The sequence below is a fragment of the Meleagris gallopavo genome, chromosome 2 (assembly GCF_000146605.3).
Source record: "Meleagris gallopavo isolate NT-WF06-2002-E0010 breed Aviagen turkey brand Nicholas breeding stock chromosome 2, Turkey_5.1, whole genome shotgun sequence".
In the NCBI taxonomy this organism is placed as follows: Eukaryota; Metazoa; Chordata; class Aves; order Galliformes; family Phasianidae; genus Meleagris; species Meleagris gallopavo.
In genome coordinates, this window is record NC_015012.2 from 5,322,078 (window position 1) to 5,335,686 (window position 13,609).

General features: G+C 40.1%; 2 protein-coding genes across 4 annotated transcripts; both read left to right on the plus strand.

Moving 5' to 3' along the window:
• Positions 1 to 297: 297 nt before the first annotated feature.
• SNRPB2 (small nuclear ribonucleoprotein polypeptide B2) lies at positions 298 to 5,721 on the plus strand. Of its 2 annotated transcripts, none has more exons than XM_019612529.2 (6): positions 298 to 447; positions 890 to 1,062; positions 2,930 to 3,070; positions 4,162 to 4,215; positions 4,741 to 4,829; positions 5,342 to 5,721. In XM_019612529.2, exons 1-6 carry the CDS (start codon positions 384 to 386, stop codon positions 5,499 to 5,501), a joined length of 681 nt encoding a protein of 226 aa, XP_019468074.1. In that variant the 5' UTR covers positions 298 to 383; the 3' UTR covers positions 5,502 to 5,721. The 2 variants fall into 2 exon arrangements, with proteins under 2 accessions (XP_019468074.1, XP_019468075.1); XM_019612530.2 differs by lacking the exon at positions 298 to 447 and adding an exon at positions 604 to 807.
• A 100-nt stretch (positions 5,722 to 5,821) lies between these two features.
• On the plus strand, positions 5,822 to 13,197 carry OTOR (otoraplin). Of its 2 annotated transcripts, XM_019612531.2 has the most exons (5): positions 5,822 to 5,952; positions 8,557 to 8,596; positions 9,067 to 9,206; positions 9,775 to 9,885; positions 12,825 to 13,197. In XM_019612531.2, the coding sequence occupies exons 1-5, from the start codon at positions 5,944 to 5,946 to the stop codon at positions 12,846 to 12,848; spliced, it is 324 nt and encodes a 107-aa protein (XP_019468076.1). In that variant the 5' UTR covers positions 5,822 to 5,943; the 3' UTR covers positions 12,849 to 13,197. The 2 variants fall into 2 exon arrangements, with proteins under 2 accessions (XP_019468076.1, XP_003203729.1); XM_003203681.3 differs by lacking the exon at positions 5,822 to 5,952 and having other exon boundaries at positions 5,959 to 8,596.
• The last annotated feature ends 412 nt before the right edge of the window (positions 13,198 to 13,609 follow it).

Here is a 13,609-nt window from a genome sequence, read left to right on the forward strand (position 1 = left end):
CCTTTCAGATATCAAAACTAAAAACAAACGCGGACGCACATTTTACAACAGGTGTCCCCCAAGGTGCTGTTTCTCTTCCTTATTACAGCACACACGGTAACCACAGATACACAAACACAGCTTTATTTCACACAGAAGCACAATGCTTCATCCTGGGCGCAGAGCCGACCCGAGCATTCAAGCGAGCGCTTTCCCAACGCCACACAGCAAGCCCCCTTTCACCCCCCTACCCTTCGGGGCCCGGCCAACATGGCGCCTGTCCCCGCACCGCGCATGCGCCGCCCGCCATCACGATTCCGGCGCATCGATCGCTCCAGGAGCGGCTCTGCGGCGTGGCTGCGCGTGCGCTCTGTCTCTAGGCAGGTCTGCGGCCGGCGTAGAGCATGGATATCAGGCCTAACCACACCATTTACATCAACAACATCAATGACAAGATTAAGAAAGAAGGTACGGGGGGTCGCGGAGCGCGTTTTCCTCAGGCGACCCGCGCGCTGCTGTTCCGTGCCGAGCTGCCGCTCGCGTCTCCGTTGAGAGGCCGCGGCTCGGCGCCTGGTGCTGAGGCGTCCGTTTGGCCCTGCGCCTGACGAGTCTCCATCAATAACCGTTTCTTATCGTAACTTTTAACTACGGAACTTCAAATGGCCTTCGTAGCCTGCAGGCGTTACCAGGCTGGTAGTGCTGGGTGTCAGCAGCTGCTCCTACATAGCTGAGCAGTTCTTGCTCTTAAGAAGTTAATACAAAGTTAATACAGTTTTTTCTCTAGCTGAAGGCTCGTGTTATGAAGCCAGTACCCCTACCTGCCTAAAGGTCAACCTGAGGGACAATATACTCTCTGTAGATGCAGATATTTGCATGCAAACTTTTACAGTCTTTTTTATATTATTAACAGAATTGAAGAGGTCCTTATACGCATTATTCTCACAGTTTGGTCATGTGGTTGACATCGTGGCTTTGAAAACTATGAAAATGAGAGGACAGGCTTTTGTTATATTTAAAGAACTAGGATCGTCTACCAATGCTCTGAGACAGCTGCAAGGCTTTCCATTTTATGGGAAGCCAATGGTAAGTTATTTTCTTCCTTCTCTGTTGAAATAAAATTACAAGGGTGTGTTGCAGTGCTTTGGTACTTCTGCCTTGTGAATTAACTATCAGACTTGCTTGCAATTGTGCTGCTACTCAGTGATGTCCTGTCTTGACAAATATATTTATGCGAGCTTGAGAGGCACTGGAGAGACTCTAAATAGAACACACAGTGAAGCTGAAGTTGGTACTTTGGTTTCCTAAATGTTGGCTTTATGTTCCACTGCAGTGAGGTAAAGGTTGTCAAGATCTGAAATGCTTTCAGCTTAGATATAGACAGAGGGGTTGAGTGTACCTTTAGCAAATTTGCTGGTGTCACTAAGCTGAGTGGTTGGTTGAAGGAGGGAAGGGTTGAATGTCAGGGGGAAGTTCTTTACACAGAGAGGTTGTGGATGCCCGTCCATGGAGGTGTTCAAGGCCAGGTTGGATGGGGCCCTGGGCAGCCTGGTCTAGCATTAAATGGGGAGGTTGGTGGCCCTGCATGTGGCAGGTGGGTTGGAGGTTCATGATCCTTGAGGTCCCTTCCAACCCAGGCCATTCTGTGATTCTGTGGTGGTGCAGTAGCTGCAACAGAAGGAAGGGATGCCATCCAGAGGAACTGCTTGAGAAGCAGGCCCTTGTGGACATAGGATCAACAAGGCCAAGTGCAACTTGTTGCAGTTGGGTGGAGGCAATCTCAGATATGTGTACAGTCTGAGAGAAGAACTCACTGAGAGCAGCCCTGGGGAGAAGCACTTTGGGGGTCCTGGTAGATGAAAAACTTAACATGAGGTGTAGCCCAGAAGGCCAGCTATCCTTGGCTGCATCAACAGAGGGATGGCAGCAGGGCGAGGGAGAGAACTGTCCCTCTCTACTCTTCCCACAAAGATGCTCAGAGGGCTGGAGTACCCCTCCTATGAAGAAAGGCTCAAGGAGCTGGGCTTGTTCAGTTTGGAGAAGAGAAGGCTCTGGAAAAACCTCATTGTGGTCTACCAGTTCTTAAAGGGAGCTTATTAACAGCAATGAGACCAACTTGGGCAGATAGTGATAGGACAAGGGGGGATAGCTTTAAACTGAAAGAGAGGAGATTTAGTTTAGATATTAGGAGGAGATTCTTTACTTGGAGAGTGATGAGGCCCTGGCAGTGCTGCCCAGAGAGCTGTGGGTGCCCCATCCTGGAGGTGCCCAAAGCCAGGTTGGATGGGCCCTGTGAGCCTTAGCTGGTGGGGGGCAGCCAGCCCATGGCGGGGTTGGGGATGGATGCAACTCATATACTCATAGCTACATCATTTATCTCTCTCATTTGGGCACTGGGAAGCTTTTGTCAGAAGAACAGCATAGTGGTGCTGCTGATACAACCTATGCAATCTGGGTGGAATTAAGGCAAGCGTTTATTCCAAGTTTTACTGAACGCAGTTTTCTGCAGAGATCTGAGATCGCTGGAACCTTATCACCTCACCCAACCCCTAAATGCTTTACCCCCCTATTTTTTTTAGTAGCAGCTGGTGCCAATTTTGTTAATTGATGTTGTATAGCTTCATATATCTGCTACTTTGACAGGCATGGTACTGTTTGCTGACTATAGTTCTGATTCCAATGAATGTCGTAAAATTAGTAAATTCTTCTCGTGAGAGGTCTATCTCAGTTTTTAAAAAGTTCTTTAGTTGTGATCAGAATTAATTATGAGTGTTACATACTCTGTAAACATATCTATAATTTAAAACAGTATTTTTAATACAACTTTCTACAAACACTTTGTGAATGAGAGAGAATGCGTTTAATGAAGTCGGTGTGAGATCTTCAGTATAATAAACAGTGCTTTATTGATTGTTGGTTTTTTTTTGTTTTTTTGTTTTTTACCTTTTAAAAGCGCATTCAGTATGCCAAGACAGATTCTGATATCATCTCTAAAATGCGTGGTACTTTTGCTGACAAGGAGAAGAGGAAGGAAAAGAAGAAGGCCAAGTCTCTGGAGCAATCAGCTAATGCAGCAAATAAAAAGATAATTCAGGTAAGCAGCTTCTGTATTTAAAGAAAGAAGGGGAAAAAATTTCAAACAATATGTCCATTTTTTTGTTAATGTAATGTTTTATCGTTTTTAGGACTAAGTATTTTGGTACTTTAAGTTCTTTGAATTGTCTGTTGATTTGTACTGCTCTTTAGCACCCATTAAAGCTGCAGGAGGGGATATGATTATGTAGTCCTTAATGCATTTTACTTTGTTTTTATTTTTTAATGCTTTTTATTTCTTTTTTTTTCCCCTCATTCCTATTGTAAGATGAAAACTAAGGTATAGAGCAAAGGTACAATAAACCGGTGTAGAAAACATTATAGTGTGTATGTACATATATGTAGAATGCCAGATGGGTAGAAGGGAACAATGTGATCCATTTACGATTAGATGAGAAGGAGTTGGCGTGGAATGTATCTCCTGTAATGCTTGGCCTGACCAAGGCTAGCAACATTTAGCAATTTATTTGCAAAGACAGAAGAAAAGATCAAGGCGCAGAGTTTGAATATTGTCTTACTTAATTATTGTTTCTGCAAAGACACAGTTTGTTGTCAAGGAGAGAGATGTGATCGTAAGAATAACTTTTTCTGCATAGAAAATTCAGTTTCCTCAGGATTTATTCAAAATCAATTCTTCTGTACTGATTTTCTCAAAGTAATTGTTTTTATTTATAATGCTAATAGCTTTAGTTATGCTTGCCAAACTGGAGTTCTCAATGGAAGCATGTAATTTTTTCTTGTTGTGTCTATCATGTCTTGTGTAGGTCTTCATTTTCAAAAGCTACTTCCTGTCTAATTAAACTGAATTTAATGATGGATGAGTAGTGATTTGCTGTATCTGCTGACTCAGCCATTAGTTCAATTTTTATTCTTTGATTGTCTGGTTTGGGGATTCAATGCAGTCCGCATTTGTTGTTTCCCTAGAGCAAGTATTTCATAAATAAATGTTCCTTGGGTTGCAGCTTAAAAAAATAAATAAATAAAAAAGCCAAGCCATCTTTCATACACTACTTGAGCTGTACACAAATATGGTGATGTGTGTTTATCTCTAACCAAATATCTTTTGAAAACTACTTTGCTCTTACTTAATAGGGAGCAACACAAAATTCAACCAGTGCCCCTGGGACTTCACCTCAGAATCAGCAGGTAATGCTTGTTTTTGTGACCAAATCTTTTAGAGATTCTAAAGCTTACCATCTAATGGAGTTTGTAACCAATACATTTTAATAGTATGCTGTAGTAAAACGGTGTGTTTTCAATGGGTTTCAATTGCCCTAAAGATAACAGTAGTTCAGTTCTGCTGTAGATGAACAGGGTGTTTACCATGGCCTCCAGCTACTTCACCAGAGAAGATGTGGAAGGCTTTTTTCCAAGCTGATGTCCTCACACAGATGTCTTGGATGGCCTGTGAAATCTAACGTGGCACTACACTTTGTCCTAACTGTGGCAGTGCTGAGATCTTGTATGGTGGAGTACTGCAGTATCAGCTGCTAAGCAGAAAAACAAAAACCACCAAGATCTGAAGGCATGAAGGTATCCTAAAGCCCAGCTTCTGGTGTTACAGCCAAAACGAGGGATTTGTGATTCTTCATTCAAATAACAATGCAGACAGATTTAGAGGGGCAGACAGCTGTGGATAGTCTGCTGAATTTTGCTCTTCTCTTGTTGCAGGTGCCTGATAACCCACCAAACTATATTCTTTTCCTTAATAACCTGCCTGAGGAGACAAATGAGATGATGCTGTCCATGTTATTCAATCAGTAAGTTTTGAGTGGAGAAAATTTTCCTTTGATTCCTTTCGTTACCTTTACGGTTTTGTTTTCTTATTTTTGGTTGGCTAGTTGATTATTAAAATGAGAGGTTTTGAAGGTATTTCAGTTCTCTGTGTTACTGCCAACTTTACAAATGATTGGGTGCAGAATGCAAATCTGACTACTTTTTTTTTTAAACTGATTTTGATTGTAGAAGTTATCTGTTATCAATCTGCGGTGCATTAAGCTGGTGACTAATGTTAAAGACATCAGAAACAGTTTTAAAAACAGCTTTAATTGCTTCTGCAGATGTGCATTACTGATTAAATTACTTCAGCAGAATGATCCTTAAGAGAGGCAAAGTTGTAAGGACTGGAAATATGAAAATTCTTCAATCAAATCTCTTGTTAGTAGAAACTGTTATTCTAGTAGAAGCTTATGGAGGGTCTTCTGGGTACTGAAGGGGGGTAAATTATCAATCTAGAAAACACTATCTGACTCTTCTTAAATTTATTTCAAAGGTTTCCTGGATTCAAAGAAGTACGTTTAGTGCCAGGGCGTCACGACATTGCATTTGTGGAGTTTGAAAATGAATGTCAAGCAGGAGCTGCTCGAGATGCTCTCCAAGGATTCAAGATAACTCCATCTCATGCCATGAAAATCACTTATGCTAAGAAATAACCAGACACTCTTTGGAATTCTTTGTATTGTAATTTTTTTTTTCCTTTTTTAATATGAGTACAGCATGTTTTCTGTTCTGTGCAGAAAAGATAAGACTGTTGTGTGAAATGGCTGCAGCTGTCAGCACGGTTGCAAGACTTGTGTGGATCTACTGAATAGTAACTTTTTGTGCTAGAATACTAATTTTTATAAAATAAATTCAGCTTATGCTGTTCTCAAACTGTGTTTTTCATTGAATCTGTCTTATTAATCTCTTAGGCTTGCGTGGCAGATGAGAATTGCTAGGTCATGGCCTGAACCAGTGATTGAGCACCAGGTGAGAAGGACAGAGGTCAGGTGCAAGCAATGCACTTTGCTTGGGTCCTCCCTCCTCACTCTCATTTAAGGTTTAGCTGCTGAGGGAGCAGCATCTCTTTAGAAATCATGCTCTTCTCGAGATGTCATGGACAGGGTGAGCTGACTTCTTTATTGTTTTCTAAACTAAATCTTAATGAGTACCTTTATAAGCGTGCTCGTGTCCTAGTAGAAGGCATTATATCGCCTTCCATTGCTGCACGGGGGGCTAATTCTTAATACTGATTTAACTACTTTTAAGGTGACTTTCATTTCTTAGAAGTGAGTGCTGGAAAATTATGTGTGTCTTCAGAGCAAAAAGCGTGAGTGGGAATGTTTAATGTCAGCGTGTTCAGAATAAATGCAACACTCAGTCTTCAGCCTCACTACCAAAGGGACAGCTGCTTTTCACTGAGAATAGTTTTGTCACGTAAGGAAGATAGATCATTGTTTTGTTTTGTTTTAATTTTTGCAGGGGTTGGTAGAAATTGGTTAAAATTTGAGAGCTCTGTTCAACTTTTTGGTTTTGTTGTACAGTGATGGCTGGTAGTAGAAGTCATTGTACAGAGGGCACAGACAAACATGGTTTGTGTTGGTTGGTTTTGATTTTCCAATTGTCTGATCTTTAGCAGTGATTTTAATAAATGGTTCAGGAAGAATTTTCTGGCTCATTCCAAAGACACTGCTGGTAAGTTTGACAGACTATTTTTAGGCAGGCTTTACAAAATGCATGTTCTAGTATTTCTGTGGTTTTGTTTTTTTTTCCCTTCTTTGTTGAAACCATTTAAGGGTTTTGTTGACACGAAATACACTAAATGCAGTGAAGTAATCCAATTTAGTACTGGGAAAAATCACTTCAAAAGATAGAAAGATATTTTAGCTTTAGAGAATAATGAAACCTAAACTATATTTTTGGTGAAACTTCCTGGATTTTCCATGGTTTTGTAGGAGAATTGCAGTCAGGCTCTTGGGGATTTGTGTTTTAGAAATGATATTGTGGTGTTCACACGTGTTTGTCACGTTGCACCATTCCTCTGTTCTTTATTGCTGTGTCTGAGTCCTCTAACAACCATTTCAAGGACGTAACAGATGAAGTTAGTGTGACTTCTTTCAGATGTGGTTCAGACAAACAGCCAGTGTTAAGACTGGGTACTACAAGGAAGAATGTTCAGATGAGCGCAGTAGCTGCCTTGTGAGTGTTGAGGCTTTTTTGTTTCCAAAGTAAATCAGTTGGAAAATGAGGAAGTAGATTGAAGTCTGTAGCTTTCCCTCTATTGCTGCAGCTTGGTGTATTCCCTACCTGTGCTGTGTGAGCTTGGAGCTGCAGAGCATGTGTTTTTCCAAGTGTGTTGTGAGGTGATTGAGGTCTGATTTAAGACTGTTATTTAGACAAAATGTTTTGCATCCAGGAAAGCATGATTGATTTTCATAAAAACTCTGTTTCACAGATATTGTGTAGAAAAGCAGTTTTATGGAGCAGTTTCAGATGCAGTGAAAACAAATTCATCTTCTACACTCAGGTTACATTGCAAGATGATGCCCTTCCACAGCTGTGTTAATTCTGTATTTCTATATATGCATTTTCCATTCTTTTTAGTAAATTCACAAGTTTAGAACACTTGGAAGTGAAAATTTGTTGCGCACCTGTAAAGAATAAAAGTGAGTGTTTTTTGTCATGAACTTTATCTCATGCAGTTAGCACTGATTAACTGCTGTTTGGGGAACTGCAGCATTGCTCTTGGTCATTTTTAAGGACTGGTTTTAAGATCAGATTCTTTGAAGCATGACAACTGTGGTGTGAACAGCTTACAGTGTATATAATAACTTAGATTTTTCCTTTTGGGTGTATGCATCTATTTTAATTAGTACTCTTTCTCATATGCTATGAAAATATTTTGGGAGGTTAGATGAATGCTACGTGTCCTCTAAGACATAACAAGTACCTCTTAAGTCAGCTTATGGTACCATTCAGTGTCATGTCTGTGAACTCTCAGCTGAGTTTGGCTACACGAATAAACGTGAGATGGTCACCGTCTTTGCTTAACCTGTGTATTCTGCTCTTTCTGTGTTCACCTGTGTAAAAGAAATCTTACCCAGACAAGTAGCACCGCTTGAATTCTAGATTTCAAATTGCTGACTTGAAAAGCTTTTTTTATTGAGTTATATTTGCATCCATGTTTAGTGTTGTGGTAGGGCATTGCTACAGACTCTCATGAGGAGGTTGCTGCCTTGGAGGGTTTATGGTCCAGGGGGATGATGATATATGCTAGTGTGATTGTGAGAATAAGGGACTTAAGGATTTGAAGGATATAATTTTCTTCCCTGTTTGTTGGGGTCTGCCTTAATTTTTCATTCTCAAACAAATTTTGCTTGAGGTAAGATTGAGACCGCGTATGACTAGAGGAAAGCTTAAAATTTTAAGTAATACAGTTGCTCCAGAATGGGTTTGGGAAAGGATTCTGTTGCATAAGTGCAACCTGAGGTTTCCCTCTTGCCGGCAGCAACTCTTGTTGCAGTGGAATGTCACCCTGATCCCTTCCCATTGGCCAGGGGTGTTTGTCCAGATGTTTGGCTGTTCCATAAAAGATAGAGATCCCTGGGCACGGTGCGCATTTGGGAAGTGCCACGGCAAAGAAAAATGACACAGCGTGTTTATTTGATTATCTTATTTTTGTGTCTTGGATTAATGAATCCATTTGCAACTGGAATTTTTATGGACAAGCTTGCCAGCAAGAAGCTGTGTGCTGATGACGACTGTCTCTGTGAGTAATTTTGTTTTAATTTTAACTAGAATACGTTCCCAAAAACAGTTGTGGGGCTTGGAAGCTGTAGTGTGACAGAAAACTACTCTGCTTGCTTATCTCATCTTTAAACTGGTCTGTCAACTTAAAATAGAGTGGGAAGATGAATGTGGAGCATCAAATCCTGTTTTACTGCAGAAAGGCTTTTCTAAGGGACCCTTCTCATGAGTGAAAGGTAAGAGTAGAGAAGAGTCGAAGGATTGTAACTTACATTAGGATTAAATGATGCATTCTGAAGCTGTTATTCTGCTTACTGGAGATGGAGAAACAAGCAGAACAAATTATTGGCAGACATTAATTTCAGAATAACCTACTTTTGCCTGTAGAAATGATTTTACATGTGTGCATCCACACACTTCCATATTTTTCTTTATAAAAGCATGTCTTAAAATTCATCCTTCTCATTCTTGATTTTTATTTCTTTTTCCTAGACACCATTTCCCTTGTCAGAGCAGAAGAGGATTATAATGCTCCAGACTGCAGATTCATTAATATTAAAAAAGGGCAGTTGATTTATGTTTACTCAAAACTAGTGAAAGAAAAAGAATCTGGAGAATTCTGGGCTGGAAGTGTAAGATGAGATTCCTGTGTATATGAGCAAACCAGAAGTAGAGTAGCATTTATTTCTTGACAAAAATGTGTTGATGTTGAGCTACTGTGGGTTTTAAAGCAGCAACTTAGTTTTCAGATTGAGTGTTAAAACTGGTTGAGGAGTCTAAAGGGTCTTTTTTTTTTTTCTTCTGGTTTTTGTAGTGAAGTTAAAGTTTCTTCATTAACTATTCAGTAATTATGAATTTAACCTAAGAAAAAAGGCTCAGCAGTTCTTTTCTGCGGCTGCTTGCTGAAACTGCAAGAGAAAGGCTTTCATTACAGTTGCTCGTGAAACTTAAATATAAAGGAAGCAAACACTAATATTAACTGAATTCATTAAAAAATAAATAAATAGCAACTGAACTGTTATTTTATTCCAGAAAATAAATACCTAGTTCATTTTATGTGCTGGTTAACTGGGGAACTAGGAGATCCAGAATCAGAGTTATGAACGCTGCTAAGTAGCTGCTTTTGGCTAAATTATGAATTAGCTTAAAGCGAATGAAGACTGTTGTAATGCACCTAATTATACATCTCCTTGCTTGAAGGTTTATGGAGAAGAGTATGAAGACCATATGGGGACGGTCGGTTATTTCCCTCGCAGTTTAGTCTCAGAACAACATGTCTATCAAGAAGCAAATAAGACTGTTCCTACAACGGTAAGGAATTTACAGAACCCCAGCTGTATATAATTATCCTTGGCTGTGTAATGCTAATTTCCCGTAAAAACAAATCATAATTGTGGCACTTGATTGTAGCATATCACAGATGCTTAGGGATGCTATCTCTGGGCCTTTATGCAGGCAAATGTTCTCAATAAAATCCTAACATAAGCTCTGATATTGTAGATTTCACAGATGCTGAGTTGAGGCCTTGATCCTATTATTGTTCCTATTGATTGGAATAGCCCTGCTTGGAGGCCCCCTAAGAGTCTGACCCAAACTTCTTGCAATGTGTTGCAAATGGTTTTCTTTTTTGGAGACTGAATGTTGTGCTGCATGTTTCAGTAATGTGTACAAACCCCTTCTATTAATGGTCTAAATAGATTGACATTGTCATAGAGTACTTCTGTTTTACACTCCTGAACACCCTTCTCATGCTTCAGTGAAAGCAGGTCCCTGGCAATTGAATGTGAAAACTCACTTTTCCACTGTTCCTCTAGAAATACAGAGTATTCTTGAGTTGTTTCTACAGTAGCAGCATCACTTGGGTTAAAATATTGGAGGAATTAAAATAATAATAATAATAATCATCATCATCTTAGTTCTCAGAATACTGTGTGAGAAAAGTATGCTTGCTGTCTCATAGTTGTTAGTACATCTATCAAAAGGTGGAATTGCAAAGTTATTGGAAGCATGTTTTTAAATAAGCTGCATTTCTAAAAGGAGGGTTCTTCCCAATCATGTAGAGTAGTGTGTCATACACCAGGCAGATCTTAACATTACTTAAAGATCTGAAATATGCTTCACAGAGAAGTGGAAGAGGATGGTATGGCTTGGCTGTTACTGGTAGCTTATATTTATGCCTAAAACACATTGCTCATAGCCTGGAAATTGTATATGGACACTTAATCCCAACTCTTGATTATTAGGTAGATTTCATTAAAACGAGAAATAATTGAAATGAAGTTTAATAGTTGCTAGGATTTGTGTTTTAATGTCAGACAAATTTTATGTGAGGAAATGCAAATCTTGAAACAAGTGATTGCTGTTCTTGACACTTTGTTAGGTTATTCTGAATTTGACCAGGAGCACTGTAGCAATTAGTCATTCTTTCATGTTCTGTGACTCTAAGCTCTTTTCTCAACAATGTTGAGCCATTATGCTGAATGGCTAGCTGAGCTTGGAAGCAGAGGTAGGTTAAAGTCCTGTCTTAGTCTGCAGGCTGGCTGTGGGTCCAGAATGGGCCATTGCTATTGCCAGGCTACACTGCAGAACTTTAATTAGCAAGTAGAAATTCTGCAGCAAACCTTTTTGCAAAACTAATCACACAGGGAGTTTCACGGTTGTTTCACCCTTAGTTCACGTTCTTGCTACGCAAGAGTTTCCCAAAACCTGATGGTGGGACAGATGGATTCCTGTTCCTCTGTTCTCTTTTATGTGTTGCAAATGTGAGCTTGAAGGATCTGACTTCAAGTTTGCATTTGAAAGTATTTACAGCAGGTCTTAATGGATCTCTACCTGACCATATTGATTCATCCAGCAGTATCCTTTAAAGGGTACTGCTTTACACAAGAGCGATTGTTGCACAGTCTTGTGTGCCTGTAATGCTACCAGCCTGCCATTTGCAACGTTGTAGCTGGTCTTATGTTTGCGCTTCTGCTACCCTTCCTTTTAGCTGCTGGTGATGCTTGCACCTTGCTTTCTTGGCCTCAAACCAGTTAAGTCTGTTGTTGTTGCCACTGGTGTGAGAACCACCCTCTCCAATTGCCCTTTTCCCTAACCTTTCATTTATTATTTCATTTATGCTATGGGAACTGGTGATGCCCAAAGCTTAATGATCAAGCAGCGTGCAGTTCCATTGAAAGGACTGAGTTGGCAACTTGACAGGTATCTTGATGGGGGGACCTGCTGCACTAAAGAGGAGCAAGAAAGAGGACATTAGAACAGGGGGCCTCTGTCTCCTTCGTTTTTCCCCATAGTAAATGTCAGAACTGCAGTCAACATATGTCATCAGCAGCAGGCCCTCTTAATAAATTCTAGTGCTTGCGAACTTCTCTCAGCATCCTTTTTGCAACACCAGGCAATCCATACCTATCGGTGCTGTTCCAGGTGATAAACCTTATACAATATTTTCTTCCCAGTGCTGCTACTTCTGAGTCACACTGAATACAGTAGACTCCTTACAATAGGCTGTGTACTACTGAGTGGTGTTGGATTGCTTGCCATCCTTCAGTGATTTTAAATTGGTCATTTGCTGACTAAAATGAGAGTGCCTTTAATACGAGTAAGCCTTTGCTCTGAACCAGCTTCCAGTGGACAGCTATGTGTGATAGGCTGGTCTAATGTAAATGTTGCTGAGTTTGAGCATACAAGTTGTTAATTCCTTGCAGTATAATCAAGATGAGAGCTATGTAGCCAGATAAAATACTAGCAGAAAGCTAGATGAAAGCATATGCTATGAAAATGTATCCCTTGCTAGAAGTTTTCAAGCAAAATGCAAGCTTTTTTTTTTTTTTTTCTAGTCAGGTTTCTCTGTAACAAGTGAATCACAGCCTCAGTCAAATTAAGGCATCCTTTTCATCTCTGGTTAGGAATAGTTTAAGAATAAGGGGTTACACACAACTCAAATCCAAGCGTGGTTGTAGGGAAACAAAACAGAAAGATAAAGGAATTGTTTGAAAAAAGAAAGAACATGGCATTGCCCAACTCACTTTAAAGATTTCTGTCAGGAACAAATCATCCCAACCACATAAAAGGAGTTGAAAGAAATAAAAGCTTTCTTTTCCAGAATTCTGTGGAGTTAATTTATAGAGAACATACTTTGAATATATTAGTGTATTCAGTGCTTGCATCTACTTATCTACCTTTGGGGGATGATAAAGGAATGTTAATCCTTCAGTAATCTCAAACCATCTTTCCTTTCAACTCTCTTTCAGGACATTGATTTCTTCTGTGAGTAGTGCTGAAGATGGCTAGGTAATCTCCAGGGTGCTATCAAGAAATGCTGACAAAGAAATTTGGAACCCTTCACTGAACGCCAGCTCTTTTTTTTTTAAATACCTAATTGTAAAATAAGCTGTCTTTCAAGTGCAAAAGTTGATGTAAAGGCTGTGATTTGGAGTGGGGAAAATAGTCTTATATGGGATTTATTCTTTAGAAATTATTTACCTGCATCTACCTGTGAATGCTTCTATAAGCCTTTGCGTTATTTTGAGTAGTGCAGATTATATATAGAATTAGATGTGCCATCTTGATCTGCATTTTCCTTCCATAATCTTATCTAACTATTAAATAAACATTGAAAAAGCCCTTCTTTTGTTGAGCAGTGTGTGACTTGCTGATTTAAATCATTTGTCTTGCAAGAATTATGCTGCAATGGAGAAACTGGCAGAAAGAAAACCATGAGCATTATTTTGTGTAAGGCGCAATCCATGCCCTCAGTGCTGACAGTTATGGGATGTGCTCAAGCTGAAGCATCTCTGTGCTGCCACGTGAGGGAGGGCTGTGCAGAGTGCACTGAATACCTCATGTTGTTGTTGTTCACATTTCTGCAAATACTGGTTTATTTTCAGTGCAACAGGTTGCCCAAGGAGGTTGTGGCTGCCCCATCCCTGGAGGCATTCAAGGCCAGGCTGGATGTGGCTCTGGGCAGCCTGGTCTGGTGGTTGGCAACCCTGCACATAGCAGGGGGTTGAAACTGGATGATCACTGTGGTCCTTTT

Coding starts and splice junctions, on each gene's coding strand:
- OTOR (XM_003203681.3), top strand. CDS start 8,473: ATGACACAGCGTGTTTATTTGATTATCTTATTTTTGTGTCTTGGATTA. Junction 8,597..9,066: donor TGCTGATGACGACTGTCTCT/GTGAGTAATTTT, acceptor TCTTTTTCCTAG/ACACCATTTCCCTTGTCAGA. Junction 9,207..9,774: donor GAGAATTCTGGGCTGGAAGT/GTAAGATGAGAT, acceptor CCTTGCTTGAAG/GTTTATGGAGAAGAGTATGA.
- SNRPB2 (XM_019612529.2), top strand. CDS start 384: ATGGATATCAGGCCTAACCACACCATTTACATCAACAACATCAATGAC. Junction 3,071..4,161: donor CAAATAAAAAGATAATTCAG/GTAAGCAGCTTC, acceptor CTTACTTAATAG/GGAGCAACACAAAATTCAAC. Junction 4,830..5,341: donor CTGTCCATGTTATTCAATCA/GTAAGTTTTGAG, acceptor TTTATTTCAAAG/GTTTCCTGGATTCAAAGAAG.